The sequence below is a fragment of the Artibeus jamaicensis genome, unplaced genomic scaffold (genome assembly GCF_021234435.1).
Source record: "Artibeus jamaicensis isolate MK-2021 breed Jamaican fruit bat unplaced genomic scaffold, CSHL_Jam_final contig_1998, whole genome shotgun sequence".
Classification (NCBI taxonomy): domain Eukaryota; kingdom Metazoa; phylum Chordata; class Mammalia; order Chiroptera; family Phyllostomidae; genus Artibeus; species Artibeus jamaicensis.
This window is the reverse complement of record NW_026521407.1, coordinates 1,657,831-1,676,703: the sequence shown is the minus strand read 5'-3', so window position 1 is coordinate 1,676,703 and position 18,873 is coordinate 1,657,831. Positions and strand designations below refer to the sequence as shown.

General features: G+C 59.5%; 1 protein-coding gene across 3 annotated transcripts; it reads right to left on the bottom strand.

Moving 5' to 3' along the window:
• Positions 1-1,063: 1,063 nt before the first annotated feature.
• TBKBP1 (TBK1 binding protein 1) lies at positions 1,064-18,111 on the bottom strand. Of its 3 annotated transcripts, none has more exons than XM_037149952.2 (10): positions 18,023-18,111; positions 15,876-16,135; positions 15,339-15,461; positions 14,978-15,082; positions 13,804-13,984; positions 13,065-13,243; positions 12,807-12,868; positions 4,585-4,703; positions 3,621-4,357; positions 1,064-2,615 (listed from the first exon to the last, which is right to left on the bottom strand). In XM_037149952.2, the coding sequence occupies exons 2-10, from the start codon at positions 16,098-16,100 to the stop codon at positions 2,487-2,489; spliced, it is 1,860 nt and encodes a 619-aa protein (XP_037005847.2). In that variant the 5' UTR covers positions 16,101-16,135; positions 18,023-18,111; the 3' UTR covers positions 1,064-2,486. The 3 variants fall into 3 exon arrangements, with proteins under 3 accessions (XP_037005847.2, XP_037005844.2, XP_037005845.2); XM_037149949.2 differs by lacking the exon at positions 18,023-18,111 and adding an exon at positions 16,493-17,352; XM_037149950.2 differs by lacking the exon at positions 18,023-18,111 and adding an exon at positions 16,493-17,351 and having other exon boundaries at positions 13,065-13,240.
• Positions 18,112-18,873: the final 762 nt, after the last annotated feature.

Below are 18,873 nucleotides of genomic sequence, written 5' to 3'. Positions count from 1 at the left end.
ACGCCCTGCTTCCAGCACATTCCTGTCATCCTTTGCCCCTTCCTCAATGGCTAGGATTTCTCTTTGCTTGCTGTCCCCCTGCCACCTCCCATTCAGTGACGCTCTTCTAACAAACGCTCCAGAGACCCACACAGGATGCAGACCCAGAGCCTGGGTGCTGCCTTTCCTGTACAGGAGTTGACTGAGGTGGGGGAGTACCAAGGGGCAGCTGTAGGATCATCTTTCCCATGGCTTGTGACGCCATCTTTCAGAGGGACGGCTGTTCCCACCTTTCCCGGCACTCAGCACCTGGCTGCAGATGGAGTCAAGGCCGGATGACCTTTTAGCGGAGCAAGGGACACTGGGAATTCTCTCCATGAGGATCTGGACCTTGACCCTGAATGAGGAAGAATGTTCGCCTTGGGTCTGGAGCTGAGCCTCAGGGTTTCAATTAGCAACTGCCCCCACCTTGTGATTTTAATGGCAAACGGGTCGTGTGGAAGTTAGACAGCCAGAGCTGGTGCATAAGTACCTCAGGCCTTTTCTGCAGCCACAGGGCAGCCCTGGCTGGGGCAGGAGTCAAGGGTTCATGACCTGGCTCTGACCTCCCAGGCTGTGAGACTTCTGAGGCAGCTGCTGAGCTGGAGCCCAGCCCTTCCCCTGCTCTCAGAGTCATGAGGACATGGAACACGGATGTTCTTCCTCTTTGAGGCCCCAGCCTGGTCCCTGGAATGCAGAAATCATCTGATGAAGTAGCCGCTACTGATAAATGGACTCCCAGGAAGGGCTTCAGAACCTCCACCTGCCAGACTGGCGGGGAGGGAAAATTCAAGAGTCCCTGACACCTGCTCAGGGCTGGGGTGGTGGCAGCTCTGTGTCTGTCCTAATAAACTCATCAGAGGTCATCTATGGCTACTTGCACACTGGCACTTCCAGAATCGCCTGGGAATGTGGGTGCCCTACGCGCCCCGCTTGCCCACTGACCACGACGGTGTATCCTTGAAAGAGTGTGCAAGACCTCTGGCTACCATGGGGTCTTGCCCCACCCCTACCATGGAGGGCACAGACTGAGCACAGATGGAACAGGTAAGTTTTATTTGGACTTTCAACTTGTTCAGGGGGCTCAGGGGCCCCCATCTCCCCTCCGCCTTCCCCCTTCCCCACCTCCCCTCCTTGGGGGAACATTCGAAGTGTGCCCCGTGTCTTTGGAGTCTTGGCCCCTTCCCCACCTGATACTCCCCTTCACTCCTCTGCACCGAGGAGGCGGCGTGTGAGGAGGTGGGGGGCCCGGAAGAGTTGGATCGGAATGGTACATGCACTGACGATAGCGCCCACTGCCGCCAGCCCGGCTGAGGCCCAGGAGAGCTGGCAGTGGGGGGAGGAGTGGATTCATCGTGGGTGGCAGGCTCTTGCTGTAGGAAGCTCCCCACCTCAGCCCCGGGACCCCCTGGCCTCCTGCTTACCCATCCTTCTGAGGGTACGACTCTGAGGTAGATTTCACAGGGAATGTGGGTCGCTGGGGTGCGGGAAAGGGGGTAGCTCTTTTGAATTTGATCTCCACAGCACCCTAGGCCCATCCTCATGTGCTGGCCTGGGATGCAGGGCTGATGACACCCGCCCAGCTAGCAGAGGCTGAGTCACCCGCGGCCGCAGTGCACCTGTTGGTGTCAGGAGCTCTGGGGGCCAGAGGGGAGGGGAGCAACTGCCATGACAATCTGTGCCTCAGTGCCGGGGGCGTCAGGCGGGGGGCAGGGGCATGGGCTGAGAAGGTTGGCACAGACAGTCCCCTGGCCTGAGGGTCATGGTGCAGGGACCCCTGGCCCACAGGGCAGCCTCTTTGGGCTGTACCCTCCCAGCCCTCCAGGGCGCTCCCTCTCCTCTCCCACCCTCCCTGTTCCCCAGGGTGGGCAGAGTGGGAGAGCAGGGCTGGCCTGCAGAGTGGCAAGAATCGAGGTGCCTCCTTCCCCCAGTGGCAGCCATGCTGCAAGCCTCGAGCCGGCCGTGGGATGGAGGCCCTGGCATCAGTGTGCAGGGCAGGCTCTGGAACCCCACAGGGAGATGCTCCTGGGGCAGAGCCCAGCCTGAGAAAGACGGATGTCAGGGGAGGGGCTGGGGGAGCTCCTGGAGTCCTCTGATACCCTCCCTCTACCCCAGGCCAAAGCACTAGATACCTCCTTGGAGCCAACTGTGTTTGAGAACAGAAAGGCAGAGGGAGAGGCTGGGTGAGGCACACCCTCCCTGTCCCAGCCCCGAGCCCCACCTCCCATTGGAAGCCAGGGAGCTGGGGAGAGCCTCAACTGGCCTCCTGGGAAGAGCCAGGGCTGCGCGGCGCCTGGACCAGGGAAGACAGCACACACGTTGACTTGTTGACTCAGTAGCTAGTGGAGGTATCTGGGGGTCGCAAGGGGCAGGGGCCCCCCACGAGATTCATGCAGCATTCAAAGTGAGTGAGTGCTTGGGGGTGATGGGAGAGGGCAGAGAAACAGCCAGTGGGTGGGAGAGACACCCTAGATCTTGCTGTTCTCCAGGTGGGAGTCAATGTGTTTGATGAGGGCGTCATCCGGGTACCCCACAGGGAAACCGAGCTGGCAGAGGGGGCAGCTGCGGATGTCAGAGCCCACTGTCTCCATCAGCAGCTGTGGGGAGAGACAGAAGTCACTGATGGTCCCCACCCCTCCCCTGTGGTCCCCACGTCCCAGCCTGCTTTTCCCTGGGACCCAGGGCAGGGAGGGCTGCAGCATGCAGAAAGGTTCTGGGCGCCCTTTATCGAGCACCACGCCCCTCCTCCCTGTCCCTGCCCACATCCCACCAGTTCCGCATCCACTCCCCGACCCAGGGCAGAGGGTCCACAGGCGGGGAGTATAGAGAAGGCTGAGTGCTCAGCCTGCACGCTCAGCCTGCCAGGACATCTGCGGTACTGAGGAAGGCCAAGACCCAGACGTGCCCCCGGAGTGACCAAGCGCTGCCAGATTACTCAAAGCAATGGCTAACCCCAAACAAGGTACCGCCCCCAAATAATTTTCTTTCTGGCTTTGGAACATATTTTGGTCCTTCCAGGTGACGAGGGTTGGATCTGACATTCAGGAAACTCATTATGTTGGTGAAATGATGGAACCCTGAGACACGGTTGCCTTCCAAGACAGACGGAAAGAACAGGGGCCCCGAGGCCCGACGGTGGGGGAAGTGGACGAGCAGGCCTGCGCCTGTGTCGCCCACAACCCCCAGGATCAGCCATCACCAACGTAACAGCAGACGCTCACTACCCAGTGTCCCACTCAGGTTCTGTGCAGAGGGCTGCAGGCTTACGGCCTCCCCCTCAAAAACCCTCTAGTGGAAGCACAGAATGTCATCATCGCCCTCATTATGCAGATGAGGAAACTCAGGATCTGGGAGGAAAAGTGACTTGTCCAAACCCTGGTGGCTACTAAGCCGTGGAGTCTGGAAATCAAAGCCAGAACCTTGGCTCGGAAGACCAGGCTGTAACTGGAGCCCTGAACAAGGTTTGGTGGGCACAGGGACCTCTGCTACCTAACCCTAGGGAGGCGAGGAGGCGGGGTCCAAGGGAGGGAGCTCCTCCCATCGGGTGTGAGGCAAGGGTGGGGCTGTCAGGTCCCTGTCACCCATGCCGGTGCCCCACTCACGTTGATGGAAGGCCAGGACTGTGCGTGCTCGGCGTGGGCATAGGCCGTGGCTGAGGGCGACTCGGGGATGGGGAAGCCGGCACAGAACGAGGCGCAGCGGATGGTGCCCGCCTCGGGACTGGACGGGCTGGGGGGCACGGACCACTCCTCCTCCTCTGACGGCTGCTTCTCGAAGCGCAGACGGATGCCCTCGAAGGCGCGCCTCGGACTGAGCGGCCTACCAGGGCCGTAGAGCTCCGCGGCGCCATAGGCCCGTGGCTTGGGCAGCGTGGCCGCCTCGGCCTGAAGCCAGGATGGAGAGGCGCTGGCGTAGCCCGCGCCCTCAGCCAGCTCTGAGTAGCTGCGCCGGCCCTGGAAGCCGGCCTTCGCGTGGTGGCTGGGAGGCTTGGCGTAGGCACGCTCCGCCAGCGACCTCTCCCCCGGCGGTGGGAGGGGCGGCGGAGGCCGGGGCTGCGGGGCCGGGCAGGCTGGGGGCCCCGGGGAGCGGCGCTGAGGGCTGGGGCACTGGCACGGAGGCAGCGGCACTGGCGATCGGCGCTGCGGGACAGGCGACGGGCAGGAGGGCGAGGCGGGCGAGCGGCGCTGCTGGGGTGAGGGGCACGGGGGCGCAGGGGAACGGCGCTGGGGGACCGGGGACTGGCACGGGGGGCAGGGGGGCGCTGCTCGGGCAGGCGGGGATGGTGAGGGACACTGGGGGGCCGGAGAGTGGCGCTGTGACAAAGGCGAGTGCCTGTGGCCTGGAAGAGAAGCAGGACCAGGTCATGGGACAGTGGCGAGGAGAGATGTCTGAACTGAGAGCGTGGGGCTTGTCTGCAACCAAAGCTCACCCACTCTCCTCCCAACAGGAGTGAAAAAGGATCAGGCACGGGGAAAGGAAACAGGGGTGCCCCAGGACACGGGACGGTAACCATAGCTGCCCAACTTCGGGTCCAGCCCTGGCGTCCCCTGCCCGGCCCCATCTCACCGCCACTCCTGGCCTGCTCTTGCAGCAGAGTCCTCAGGATTCTCCCCTGCAGGGAACTCAGCTCCCTGAGCCGGCCCAGTTCCTCTGTCAGCTCCGTGTAAGCCAGCGCCAAATTCACCCTGCAGGACAACCCAGTCCCCCCAGGTTAGGGTTTGATCCTGCCCATCCCCCCAGCCTGCCCGGATCCTGGGGTCAGAGGGCAGGGAGTAGGGAAGAGACGGGAAGTGGGTTTACCGGCACAGCTATGGAGCAAGAGCTGCCTCTGCCCCAGCCCCCAGCCCCCTCCTGTCCTCCGGGGCCCTTCTACCCCAACTGAGGAAATCCTCTTGGGCTCTAAGGTCTACCTTCAACGCCATTTCTCCAGGGGGAACTCCCTCTCCTCCCGGTGAATGGTACCGAGGGCTAGGGCAGTGGTTCTCAGACTACAGGCTGATAAACTTGAAGCCAAGTCTGCTCAGTCCCAGGTCCAATGCCCTCGCTTCCATCTCAAAGCTGCCTCTGAGCTCCTTCAGCCTTGTACTTCTCAGGAGCTACGGGGCCCTTCACACAGAGATCCCCACACACCCCAGGGGGCACCACTCACAGTGAACACTCATCCAAAGTTGCCTCATTCTGGAACTTCACTGGGACTCCCTCGAAGGTGGAGACCGTATCCCCACCATCCTAGCATTTTGTCCAGAGCTGTTACCCGCTGGGTGTTCAGTGAGTGAATAGTGAATTCAGCCTCCCCATCCATTTTTCTTTCTTTTTCTCTTTCTTCCCCTACTTCCTGCTCAGATCTCCTGTGCCCCCACCCTCACAAAGCTGGAACAGACTCTGAACTTGGCAAAGATTTTTGCGTACTTCCTTTTCTCCTTTCTCTTTATGTCTCTCTGACCCAGAACCTCTTGAAGGTTCTCTCTCTCAGGGAAGCCCCTCCCCTATCCCCCACCCTGTCCTGTTTACGCCCAGAGAGACCTTCCTGACCTCACCTGAGGCTCTGCCTTGGCCTGGGGTCACTGCCAAGTGCGAGGGGCTCTGGCACTTTGTGAAAATTGGAGCTGGGGGGGGGAGCAGTGGGCAGAGGCTCAGCCTCTCCAGGCAGGTGTCCTTACGGGGGGGGGGGGGGGGGGGGCTTCCACCCCAGGAGCTGCAGGGGTATAAGCAGGAACGAACTGGGGAGTTCTCCAGACCCTGAGGGCCCTGTACCTGTCCTATGGTAATGGACTTGTGAGAAAGGATGTATATGGATGGGAGGGAGTGAAAGTAGGCATGAGGCCACCAGTATGAGGAGGCTTGGTGTGAGAGTGAGTGAGTGTGTGTGTTGTGTGTGTGTGTGTGTGTGTGTGTGTGTGTGTGTGTGTGTGTCTGACCCCAGAGGAGCAGAGGGGAAGTCCTGAGGTTAGGGCTTCAGAGGGCAGGAAAAGCCTAGGTGCAGAGGGCAGATGGCTGGGCGCCCTCGCTCCCCCTCGCCACTCACTGGCTGGCTCTTACTAATCCTGGGGCAGAGCCGGGTGGTAGGGGAGACAATGGCCCCTCCCACAACAAAACTATTTTTAACCCACTGGGGCCAAAGTAAAATTACTGCAAACAGGCTGGGCTTCTGGGAGACAAGCCTAGTTCTCAGGGAAGGAGAGTGCCCACTACCCGGCTGATGACGGGCACAGGAGGGCAGGAGCGGAGAGGGGAAGGTCTCTTCAGGAAGCCTTGCAGAGGGGCTGCAGCCCTGAGTGCCGTTGCATCTCAGGCCTGTGTCTGCGAAATGTGTCCTGTGTCCACCCACATTCATCTGATGGGCCTGAGGGGGAAAACGCCACCTCCCCCCTCAGACTGGAGGGCCAGTCTCTCTGTCCCATGTTAAACCGGGGACTCCCCAGTGGACGGCCACCCCCTTCAGCTCTGGGCCAATTTAATGGCAGGATCTGTGTCTCTCCCATCAGACTGGGGGCTTTCGAAGAACCAGGCCAGCCCCTCAGTGGTGGGGACGGAGGGTTCTGGGCGGGCCGATGATAGGGAGTGCCCTCCTCTGACCAGGCAGCCACACTCTCGTCCGCAGCCCCTGCTGTGTCTCAGGCGACAGACGACAGACGCAGGTTTCTGCCTTCACACCCCACCTCGCCTGCCACACTTAGTTCCCAAGCCCGTATCCCTCCCCTACTTGCCCCCTCCCCTCTCAGGAGCCCAGTCCCCACAGCCCTGCTCCTGGCTTCCTCCTCACAACAAAGCAGGCAGAGCAGCAGGAAACGGAAGGGAGGCGTCCCTGGCCCGAATGCCCAGCTCCTCTCACTGCTCTGACCTGTGCCTGGGCCAGGTGGGGACTGTCCTGCTGGAGCCCCAGGCAGCTCACAGAGACCTCTGCGACCTGGCCAGGTGGTGGGACCCAACCTGCCGATGCCCCATGATCCTTTGGGATCTCCCCCTTAATTGGGTGTCTCTCCTTATCTCACTCAAGGTACACAGGCCCAGGCTGCGAAATACGCGAAGGACCTGAATGACTCACGTTAGAACACACTGCCAATTCAGTGGAAAAAAAATCTCAACTTCACAGCACAACCCAGAGCCTTACCCATGCACCTGAATGCACATTCCATTTCCTGGCTTCCTGGCCCACACCTGGGTGCTATTTTCCACTATCGAGACTGCTCAGGAAGGATGGGTCAGGTGAATGGCAGCAGCTGGCTGCATTTGAGTGCTTCTTTATTGCTTAAACTATGGGGGAAAGTTCTGAGTCTCTCAGAACCTGGGAGGGACCCAGGGAGAAAAGAATCACAAATCATCAGTATAAGCACTCATCACGGGCCAGGCATTGTGCTAAGAACTTCACTTAATATTCACAACAACCTTACAATGTTGCCACTATTATCTCCGTTTTACAGGTGAGAAAACAGAGGTTTCCAGAGTGTAAGTCCTCGGCCAAAGTCATAAAGTGTAGTTGTAAGGAGTTCCTGGAACGGGAGCTCCAGAGTTCAGGCGGCCTACCCTCTGAAAGGGCCCACAAAGTGGGGAAGGAGGGATGAGCAGGCAGCAGAAGGGAAACACGAGGAGGAGGAGGAAGAGACTGGGAGCCACCAGAGTGGCCCGGGGGCTCTGATCGCCACCAGCCCTGCCCTGGGAAGGCACTAGACACGTGTGGAAGTGGAAGGTCAGCGTCGGGAAGAGGCTGGCCAAGGGCACAAAGCAGCAGTGACACAGAGCAAGGATGCGAACATGCTCTTGGCACCTCGGCCCTCTGAGCTGGCACCCTCGGAGGAGCCGGAGTGCAAATAGCAGAGCTGGCAGAAGGAGGGCACCCTCTGCTGCGGCTCTTCCCACTTCACTGACTTATCCTTTCATTCATTCTGTCCACAAGTAATTCAGGGATCTCAAAACTTATCTGGAAATAAAAACCTTCACTGTTCTTGATAAAGCTACTGAGGTGGGAAAGTTACAGACCTAAGAAGTGTCTTCCTCTCTAACAGGCCTCTTTCTGCCCCAAACCTGCTGGGAGACACATAGGCTCCTGAGTGCAGAGTCCTCCCCAGGGAAGTTCTCTGTGCCCCCGTGCTGTGCGCTGGAGCAGCAGTGAGCCTGTGGCAGCTGGAATTCAGGCCAGCGTTGGGTCATGGATTAGAACTAGGTATGGGCTGAGGTCAGGGTTAAGGCTGGGGTTAGGGTCAGTTAGGGCTGGGTTGATAGCTCATTTTCAGTCAGGATTGTGGACAGAGGGTGTCCGGATGAGGGATGGAGTTAGAGTCAGGAATGGGTTCTGTATTAGGGTTAGGTTCGGGGTTAGGACAGAGCTGGCCATGTGGTCAAGATCAGCAACTGACTCAGAATCAGGAGGAAAACAGGAACCCGGCATTCCCAGGCCCTCCATCCTTGCCCCTGGCGGCCCTCAGCTGCCCCCACCCCCTGCCACCTCGCCCCTGTGGGCGAATTTAGGGAGCAAACTTTCCACCACCCACAGGCACACCCTACATTAGTCTTCCCACCCGACCCTCAGGGAGGGGACCGCAGGCACCAGGCCGTGGAGCGGACTTGAGGTTGCGGGCCAGGGGTAGGAGGAAGTTGCTTTGCAACAACCCAGCGCTCCACCACTTCCTTTCAGGCGCCTTGAGCCCCTTCACGCTCCTCGACCAGCTATGACTTGCGGTCCGCAGAGACGGGCTCTTCATGGCAGCCCTGCCGCGCTTCCAGCCAGATGTTCCCTGGGTCTAGACCGCCTGCCCGGTGCAACCGCGCCGGGCAGCGCACAGCTCGCGGAGAGGCTGGGCACCAGAGTCCCAGGGGAAGTGAGGGGGCCGCACACCCCAATTTGCCCAGGACTGCCCAGGTCCACACTAGGTGCCCCAGCATAATTATTAATAGTGCTCCTTTTCACTTTCAAAGTGATCGGGTCTGATCAACAAATCATCTGGTCGCCGCTGTATTAGGGCCTCCAACCTGAAGAAAAATCTGAACCAGACAAAAACGCCCCATGTGCTCAGGACCTGCTTGGTATTTGCATTTAACTTCTCTGGTTACTTCACTTCTGTGTGCCTTGTGCTCAGCTGTAAAAGAGGGCCCTGCCTTCGTCGCATTTTCTTTTTGTTTTTGTTTTGTGAGAACTGAATGGGATTTTGTACGTGAACTGCCTCGAATACTTTCTGGGAGGAAGAAGGACGGGTGGGGGGGTGGGGGGGGGGGGGTGGGGAAAGCCTCCAGGAGACAGGCAGGGGAGTGGAAACCATCCTGATCCTTTTTTTGGAGACCAGCTCAGTGACTTTGCTTGAAAACTGAGGGGAGGATGTGGAGTTTCCCATGGAGGCAGAGATGTGGTAAGAGGTGCTCTCTGCCTTCCTGGCAGGGAAATGGCCAGAGACCGGTTCAAAGCCAACCAATCCCTCAGACCACAATGAGGTGGGAGTGGTGGGCCTCAACTTCAGCGCCCCTCCCCACCCACGGGGAGCTCCCAAGGCTGCAAGTGTTCAGGGGTTAATTCCTGTGAGTGCTGCTGGGTGCCCTGGCTGAAGGAGACTTGAAAGAAAGGAAGTAGGGAGGGTGAGAAGCGTGAAGGGGGAGGCCTTGGGCCGGCTGCTTCTGGGGCATGAGGCTCAGCTCGGGGTACATGGGGGTCTCCGACTTCCGTCCTGACCCACCCCACACTGCCCCTGACCTCTGTGCAGAGTTTCCATCCTCTCTCTCGGAGTTCACACTTCTCCCCCACCACTAACCGCAGCCCACGCAGAGGCTTGTGGGCGGAGAGAGGGGTGTGGGGGGTGGGCGGAAAAGGGCCCAGGCTGCAACACTGAGCCCCCCACGTAGGGAAAAAAGAAAGACCTATAGTTGTCCCCCTCATTACTTATACTGAGCCCCATGTCTTCTCACAGTGGACCCCCACAGGTGAGCTTCCCCGTTCACTGAGTCCTCATTTCCCGCACTGAGTCCTGCCCATTCAAGAGCCCTCAGACCCCTGACGGAGCCCCCTCTCCACAATTCCCCCTCCACCCTCAGCACTGGCCGCACCCTCTGAAAGGCGTCTGCAATGTGGGTTCTGCACCTCCCACCTCTGCTGGGACCCTCCTGGGGTCCTTACCTCCCATTCATCTTCTGGAACAGAGTGGTCTTCACTCCCACCTCCTCCCTCATCACTGCCTTCGGCCCCTGAGTGACCCTCTGCAGCTCTTCCTCTGGGGCAATATGTTCCCCTGGCCATGGACCACCGCAGGGCTAACCAAAGGGCAGGGAAATCTTGCCCGGAGGCCAGACCTGGAGAGTGGCAGTCTGCTCTGGTCTGGTCTGGGTGCCCATTTTCAGAGGAACACTGATGACCAGAGCTTGTAGGCCTTGGGCTGGGATGGCAAGAACCAGGAAACCTTGGCATTGGGGCTGCCTCCCAGGTCTCAGCACGGGTAGAACCCGTGCTGGAGAATTAACTGAGTTGGAACCAAGGGGGGGAGAGGCTGTTTTAACACCCTGGACTCCCGAAATACAGCTGACCACCCTGGCAATGCCCCGGCTGAGAACAAGTGGGAACCTTTCGTGGGACACAGGAGATTCCCACACGGGAGTAGGCTAAACACAGAAATTTCTGTGGCCCTCTCTTTAGCTTTGGCACACCCACCTGGATAGGCCAGCCCCTGCATTCCTCTTCTGGGTAAACCCACAGGCAAAATTCCCACTAGCTGGAGAGTCAGGCAGGAGTAGAAAGAAGGGGCGGGGCCGGTGGGGGAAAGCGAACTGACGGCAGGTGACTGAGGCCTCCTCAGGTTGGAGGCCAGGGGAGCGAGCGTGGGGACGTGGACTGTTACCAAAAGGAGCTGAGTTTATAAGAAAATAAAACTACCGGGGGAGTGAGGATTTCCTCTGAGAATTAACTCTTGCCAAGCTGGGGCTGTCCGGAGATACTCAACCCGAGAGGGTGAGACTGGGCAGGCAGGGCCTGGCTGGCTCTAGGGGCAGAGGTCCAGGAGGCCATAGGCAGTGTCTGAACTGCGGGAAGAAGCCGGGAGAAAGGGAGTAAGACCATCTCATCCCTACGGCCGAGGGGACTGGGGGAGGCAGATGCCTTGGGAGGGGAAGGGAAAGCAGCTATTCTGGCCAGAGCAGCAGAATGGAGGGTCTTCTTCTGGGAGGGATTCTCTTTCACCCACTCACAGCCTCCGCCCCGTGGGATCCCCCACCTCTCCTCTGCCCTCACCCCCTCGGCACCTTCTTCTCACATCTCTCAGCAATGACTGACCCCTGAGCCCATGAGGAAAACCTGGGGCTGCAGAAGTGGAGTCAGTAGAGCAACGTCACTCCGGACCCCAGGTTCCCTGCACGCAAAGTCTGCCTGCTCAGATTCCAGCCCAGCCACAACCCCTGCCTCACTCAGAAGGCAGCCACCTGGGGGAGTCTCGCTGCCGGTCTTTGAGGAGGGGTTGGACTTAGTGACATGGAAAGTGTGACTTTTGGGGCAAGATTCTAGAGTGTGCGTCCGTGAGCGCATGTGCGTTCCGGGTCTGGGCACACAGATGAGGATGGGCCCTGAGCCCTAGCCGCAAGCGAGGGTGGACCCTCTCCACCAAGGCCCCCAGTGCCCAGAAGCAGCCTAGCTAAGGGGTCCCGCCCACCAGTCCCACAAACTGTGTTCTCACCCCCCAGCTATCAGAGCTCCACCCGGGCCCTCCACCCTGGGTGCGGAGGGAGGGGAGGAGTATCCTCAACTGGCCAGAAGCTGAGAGGAAGGAGAGGAGGGTGGTGAGCCCCTGCTCCTCCCTGGGCCTCGGTCCTCCCCTCCAGTGGAAGTAGGGAGTCTGTGCCACACACCCCATCTCCGGGGAGAGAGCTGAGGCGGAAGGGGGTTTGTGCTCTACTTCTCAGAAAGTGGGAGAGGATGAGCTGTTGCGGAGGTGAAAGGCACCAGGCTCACTGCCGCCAGGCCGACGCTCACCCTCTCCCTTGCTGCCCGGTACTGCCCCGAAAGCTCCCATCACCAGGCTCCTCACTGACAGAGCTCCCTCCCTACTTCCTGCTTCCCCTCCTTCCTGGCAGGACTCCCAAGGGACACCCCAGCAGAGTACGTTCTAATTCCCCTCAAGGAAGTCTCTCCAACCCTAAGCCTCCGTTTTCTTTCTCCTGAGATAGATGAGGCACCACAAATCCTGAAAGAGGCCACCTCCTCCCTCCCTGTTAGGGAGGGGAGGGTGAACCCAACTCCTGGGCCTTGTTACTGGGACCGAAAATGCGGCCCCAGAGAGGCCCCAGAACTCGCCAGGGGACATAGAACACAGCAGCAAAGTCTCTGAGGAAGTCTCTCTCAACCCCTGACACCTGAGAAGACACAGGCTTGGGTACCAGAGGAAAGCAAAGGGAACCCCCAGAACCTGTGCACCCCCAGAACCTTGCCTCCCTCCTGTGGAGGATGCGGAGGCGCACAAGCAACCCCAACCCCACAGCTCTGATGGCCTGGAAAAGAGGTGCCCCAAACAACAGCAAGGGGAAGAGTCAACCAGTGGGGGACCTGGGGAACACCACCCCTGGGATATAAAGGTTAAGAGGGGGAGGATTAGCCCTGGCTGGTGTAGCTCAGTGGATTGAGCACCAGCTGCAAGCCAAAGGGTTGCAGTTCAATTCCCAGTCAGGGCACATGCCTGGATTGCAGGCCAGGTCCCCAGCAGGGGGTGCGTGACAGGCAACCACACATTTGATGTTTCTCCTTCCCTTCCCCTCTCTCTAAAAATAAATAAATAAATAAATTCTTTTTTTAAAAAAAGAGGGAGAGGATTACAGATGTGACTTACTGGTCATCTCCAACTCTTTTGACCCATGCCATCTCCCGCTCCGACTGGTTGGCGGCCAGGTCCTGAGGGAGAAGGTGAAGAGGTCAGATTTCAACCTCACTTGGCTTGGACTCCCATTCTCGACCATTCCCAAGGCCCGGCTGCACCCAGTGAAGCAGTCTTAGACCTCTAGATGCTATTTCCAGCTGCCCCCAGACCCCCACAGAGTTGTGGGGGTGCCAGAGCAAGGGCCAGGGTCCATACTCTGCTGTCATTTACCTGGGCCCGGGTCTCCTGCAACTGCTTCAGTTCCCCCTGTAGCCGCTCACACTCGGCTTGGAGTTGCTCTTCTCGAAGCTGAGCCCCCCGGGCTTCTCCCTGGGCAGCCTCCAGAGCCTCTTCCAGACGCCTCCGCTCCAGCTCACTCACACTCAGCGGCGTGGGGCCTGGCCAGCCTGCTGGCCAGGGAGAGGGCAATGTCAGGCTGAGTGCAACTGCTGGGCACTTCCACTGACTCCAGGATCAGCACAAAATGAAAGAGGTGAGGACTGCAGCATGGGGGACTCAAGCAAGATGGCTGGAGGACAGATACCCCAGGATGAGAGATACCTCGACTGAGGGCAGCGAGGAAGGAGGAGGTCAGCTGCTTTTTCTAATCTTCCTGGAGGCCAGGGAATTGTAAGATGGCCTCTTGAAGGGCTTCCCTGGCCAGACTCAAGTCTCTGAGCATCCTCAGGAGCCTCCCCTAATCACGACCTAAGACAGGCAGGGGACCCTGTAGTTGGGGTGCCCTCTTCTGGCACCTATGAGAATTGCATGGGGGGTAGCCAGGGTTGCAGGAGTTGAGTGGCTGTCAGCAGCAGAAATTGGGGTACTAGTGGATGAAGCGAGTGAACAGGTGGTAGCGAAACTCAAAGCATTATAATGGGGTGTTGACTATCTGTGTCCAAAGGTATGGAAATGGGAGTTCGCCTTGGGAAGTCTGGGGTGGGGAAATCAGGGCTCGCTGAGGTCTCACCGTGACTTGAGCCAGATCCTCCTCTCAGAGCCAAGTAGTGCAGGTCCAGATCAGCACAGGGTGGGGCCGAGGCGGGCGGGGGGCTCAGGCTGGAGAAGGCGGTGTCCTGGAGGCCTTGTTGCTGCCGCAGCTGCTGCTCCAAACCACAGATCTGCCGCAGGTGGGTCTCCACCAGGGCCCGCTGTGCAGGGCAACAAAGGAGTGAGGGTCTGCACAGGCCCAGGGTGCCCCTGTAACCCACCAAATCTAGGGCTTTGCTTCATCTGAATAGCCATCACCCCCAAACTGAGCAAACAATAGTCCCAGGTCACGCATCCTAACTGCACCCTCCAAGTGGCCATGAGTTCGAGGTCTCCCCTCCCAGCAACTGCAATGCAGATGTTTCTGGCTACTGCCCCGGCAAGGGCAGAGTTAATACCTCTTCCATGTCACTAACACACGAGGACACTTACAAGAACCCTTAGCGCCCTGTCTACACACTGCCTCAGGAGCATCTCCACACGTGACAACCACTCTGCCTTCACCTACCTCATCTCTACATAGGGATAACCAACCGTACCAACCGCTTTGGGCTGTTAGGAGGATGAAAATGAGTAACTGTATCTAAAGAGATAAGAATGGTGCCTGGCACACAGTGAGCACCATGTAAGTGTTTTTGATGATTAAAGCAGAGCATTTTCACACGAATGCCCACAACAGCTCAGCGAAGTTATTTGCCCCAGTTTTCAGAAGAGGAATGGAGGCTAAGTGACTCGACCCAGGCGACAGCGAGGAGTCAGCAGAGATCATGTCTCTTGATTCTGACACCCACTTGCTCCCGTGCATGGCCACACCCTGACCCAGAATCACAGTGCCAAGACCTATCCCAGCAGCCACAGACACTGCTGGTCACCTTTGCCCTCACCCACAAAGCCTGCCGGGAGCAGTGCTGTAGGCTTAGGGTGGACCCAGCAGGAGACCCAAACATACACAGAGACACATGTTCTACAGGGTTGCTCACAAAGTCACCTCCAGAAACTGCATATTCAGGATGTACAGTCACTCACAACCTATTTGACACACAGCCCCACTCACAAGACACACACGAGCACAGCAGGGTGTACTCCACAGCACACACACAGGGCCACACACAACCCGGGTCACACTCTCCAGCACCCAGCTCCCTGGGCCTCACCATCTCCCCCAGCTCTGTCTCCAGGTCGCTCTTCTCCACGCAGAGTTTCTCGTAAGCCTGGATCATCTCCCCGAGCTGTTCTTCCTGTTCTTTATTCTTCTGCAACTGGATGGGGCCCGGAGGGGTGGGATGCATGCCAGTCAAGCCCATCAAAGACTTAGGGGCTGAGCAGCTCCCTGTGCCTTGCACCCCCACTCCCAACGCCTGGTAAAGGGGTGAGAGGAGCTGCAGCCAACTCCAGGGAGGACCGTGGCCATCTCTGATCCAGGGGATAGAAGGCCAGAGGCTGGTGGGTAGGGGAGGTGTCTGAAATTGACTGGAGAAAGCTTGGGGAAGGCTGAGAGGCCTCTGAGGGGCTCACCTCATGCTGGAACTGGTTGAGCCGTTGCTGTAGGCTGACCTTCTCCACCTCCAACAGGGAGCCATCCTTGATTTCATACAAAGAGAAACCATGCTCCTCTCCAAAGTCATTGATCAGTGGGTACTGTGGATGATGGGGCAGGCCCTCAGGAGAGCTGGTGCCTGGCTCCCGGCCCAGACTCCAGTCTCACTGTGCCCCTACTCTACAACCTGTCTCGGAGTCCCCCTTCTAGTGGGACCCTTATGTTCAAATTCCCATGGGCCTGCAGGCATCTCCCATTAACCTGATCTTTTTCAGATCCCAGGTCCCGGAACTCCAAGCGGATCCCTCCTGATCTCCTCCTAGTTGGTGCTGAGCTCTCCAGAGTTTCCATCCAGAACAACCATATCCCTCACAGGGGGCCTTCAGGTTTCAAGAGTCTGTACCCTGACCCCTCTTGTGGTCCCTGGAATCTCGGCTGAATTCCCAGTTCCTGCCACTCAGCAGCCTCCCTGCCCCCACCCCCACAGCCAGACCCCATCATTTCCAGGTTCTGACCTTGATCTCATAGACTTTCAGGCGATGGCGGAGGGTGGCATTCTCCCTCTCCAGGCCCCCCAGCCGCTCCTTGATGTCTCCATAGGCTGTGATGAGGGCAAAGTGCGAGGCGGAGCACATGTCTCCCCCCAGTGAGGGGTCTCCAGGAGCGTCCAGCCACACCTCACTGGGGCCCAAAGCTTCCTGGGTCAGGATGCTGATATCATCCTCAAACATGGACTCCATGGCAAGGGCCTGGGCTGCGGCACACCCTGGACCTCCTGGGAGAGCACATGATGGCCTGAAGCTTGTCCCCTGATACCCCTAGTCCTGGCCTGGGGAGCCCTGCGACCACCTGAAATACAGCCTGGTCCTGTTCCACAGTCGCCCACAGCCCCTCCCAGACTACCGAGCTCCATCTTCTCCTCTCTGCATCCTTTAGGGGAAGGGGCTAGGCCCAGGTAAAGACTCGTAGGTGGAAGAGTGACAGGTTGGGACAAGTAAGCCAGGCTAGCTAGCAGCAGGGAAGGGCTCCTTTGGGAATCCAGCGGACAGGAGAGCTGCCTTCCCAGCACATGGCCCAGTTGGGGGCCTGCCCTGACTCACTCCTCCACCTCAGGCCTTACTTCCCCAAATACCTTTCATCCAAGCGCCTCATCCTAGGTCTCTGGCACCCCTGGCTCCCCACTAAGGAAGGCTCAGTGCTTCTGGGAGGGTCAGCCCTGCCACTGTCAGCACATCCTCTGCTGGGCCTCCGCCCAGTTCCCCAGCTTCCTCCTGCCGGATCCCAGGGTTCAGGAAAAGGAAATGCCTCCCCCACGGACACCGGGGCTGTGGCAACCCTCCAGGCCCTCCTCACCCCTGACCTCAGACATGCAGGAAAAGTCCACTCAGAGTGTCAGAGGGTGCACAGAGGGGAAGGGGTCTCCGGGAGAGGGCCAGGGCCCAGGTGAAGAGGGCTGCCAAAGAATTCCCAAGGTCCCCCTGTGGGCCTGCACATAGAGATATGGGGAGCTCTGGGAGGGGGCAGGAATGACTCAGGGCTCCTGAAAGAGTAGGCTAGGCGTGGGGGTGCGTGTGTACTTCTCCCGGCCCTGTTTATGAATGTGTCTGGTTGGCATGTGTGGGGGAATGTGTGTGTCTGTGAATGAGTGTAGGTGTGTCACAGTCAATGAGTGCCTTGGCGGGGCTGAGGGTGGGGGTCGGAATGGAGTTGGGAAGTGGCCGTGTGTGTTTTGTGTGTGCGTGGGTGCACGCGTGCGTGAGCGTGTGTGAAGGGTGGGCACGTTCAGGCCGCGGGTCACGTGAGGCACTATGGGAATGTCCGAGGTGTGTGCGCGCGCGCCGGCCCGTGTGTGCGTAGGACAGGGGGCTCCTGAGGTGTGAGTTGAGAGAGTGGGGTCCTCGACCTCCCAAAGCCCAGCAGCAGAGCCTGGGTTGGAACCAGCGCAGGCCCAGCTCCGCTCCTGGCCCCTCCACCCATTAAGTGACAGGGAAACGCGTGTGACCGGGTGGGTCTGAGTAAGGAGTGTGTGCGCTTGTTTGTCGGGCTGGCCCCACCTTTAACCCCTTCCCCCAGGCCCATCCCTTGCCCCCAGCTCCGCGGGCCAGCGGTCACCACATTTCTTCCACCCTCAGGCCCCCTGCCCACCACTTCGGGCCCAACCCCACCAGCAGGGGCTCAGTCCCCTGGGCCGCCTGGACAACTGTTCCTTTTCTCTGCATTCTCCCCTCTGCTCAGCGGCTCCGAGTGAGAGCCACGGAAGGCGGATGGGGAGGGGGTGCCTTCTCCGGCCCGGACCCCTTCTGTGGCCCCTTTAAGAGCCGCCCTTTAAACCCCTTCAGCTCCACCGACAGAATTGTCGCCCCTCCCCTCTCAGAGGCTGCGACCACACAGCCCCCTCCCCCGCTGCTGGCCTGGCCCCGGTCCCCCATCCCCGAGAGGGGGAAGGGGCTCCGGAGGCAGTGCGGCCTGAGGAGCAGCGGATCAGGGCGAAAGGGGAGGATGCGGGTAGCGGACGCCGGACCCTTCCACTCCCCGCCACCCTGGGCCAACTGCCGGCCAACCTCCCGCCGCCTTCTCCCGGCCCCGCTAACCACGACCCCTTGGGGGGGCTGGCCTCGGGCGCTGCTCCCCTCCCCCCCGCCCAGCCCCGCTGGGGACTCACAGCTGCCGCCGGTTCCTGCTCGTAATCGCAGCTTATCCCCTCCGCCTGCTCCCTCCCCAGACGGGCACCGGTGCCCCCACCCCCCTGGCACCGAGCTCTGCACTCGCCCTGTCGCCGCCGCCGGGTCTCTCCCCACCCCCCACCCCTCCCCCCAGCCCCCCTCCCTCCCTCCCGCCCCGCTCCTCCTCCTCCGCCGCCACCGCCTCCTCCTCCTCTCCGGCTGCTCCGGGTTTCTCCAGCTGGGAAGGCGCCCGGGACCCCGCCGCTACCACCACCACGTGGAGAGGGGCGGCCAGCCCCCGCGGTGCGGCTGGGCCTGGCAGTGCGCCCAGCGCCCACTGGCTCCTTGCCGCGCCGGACCCATGCTGGGCGCCCCCTCCCTGACGCCTCCCTAACGCAGTGTGGCGTGGCTTGGAGTGGAGTGTGTTGGGGGCCTCTGCGGACTGTGCCAGGGGTCAGGTGCTGGTTTGATCTTTGCTTTGGGGCTGTACATTTTGGGGAAGAGTGAGGTTATTTATTTGGGGTTGGGTTCCCCCCCCTCCCGTCTTTGCTCTTTTGTGAAGGCAAATATTAGATGTACTCTTTGTTGCTCTTGGGCATTTGCTCTGATAATAGATACACACCATAGAGACCAGTCGGAAAGATGAGAATTAAACCAGCAGCTACTCTGGAAGAGAAAGTGAACTAAGGAGGTCAAAGGTTCAGTTAAGAAGGGGACAGCTTTCATCCCGCACACACAATCCCCTTCCCCCAACACACAAAAACATCCACGGGCCAGCAAAATGAAGAAACAGATTTCACCCTTTCCACATGGATTATTTGTGCACCTGCCAAACTGCTGAGCAGCAGAT

Coding starts and splice junctions, on each gene's coding strand:
- TBKBP1 (XM_037149949.2), bottom strand. Junction 13,244..13,803: donor AGGATCTGGCTCAAGTCACG/GTGAGACCTCAG, acceptor CTCCCTGGCCAG/CAGGCTGGCCAGGCCCCACG. Junction 2,616..3,620: donor AGTCCTGGCCTTCCATCAAC/GTGAGTGGGGCA, acceptor CTCTCCCCACAG/CTGCTGATGGAGACAGTGGG.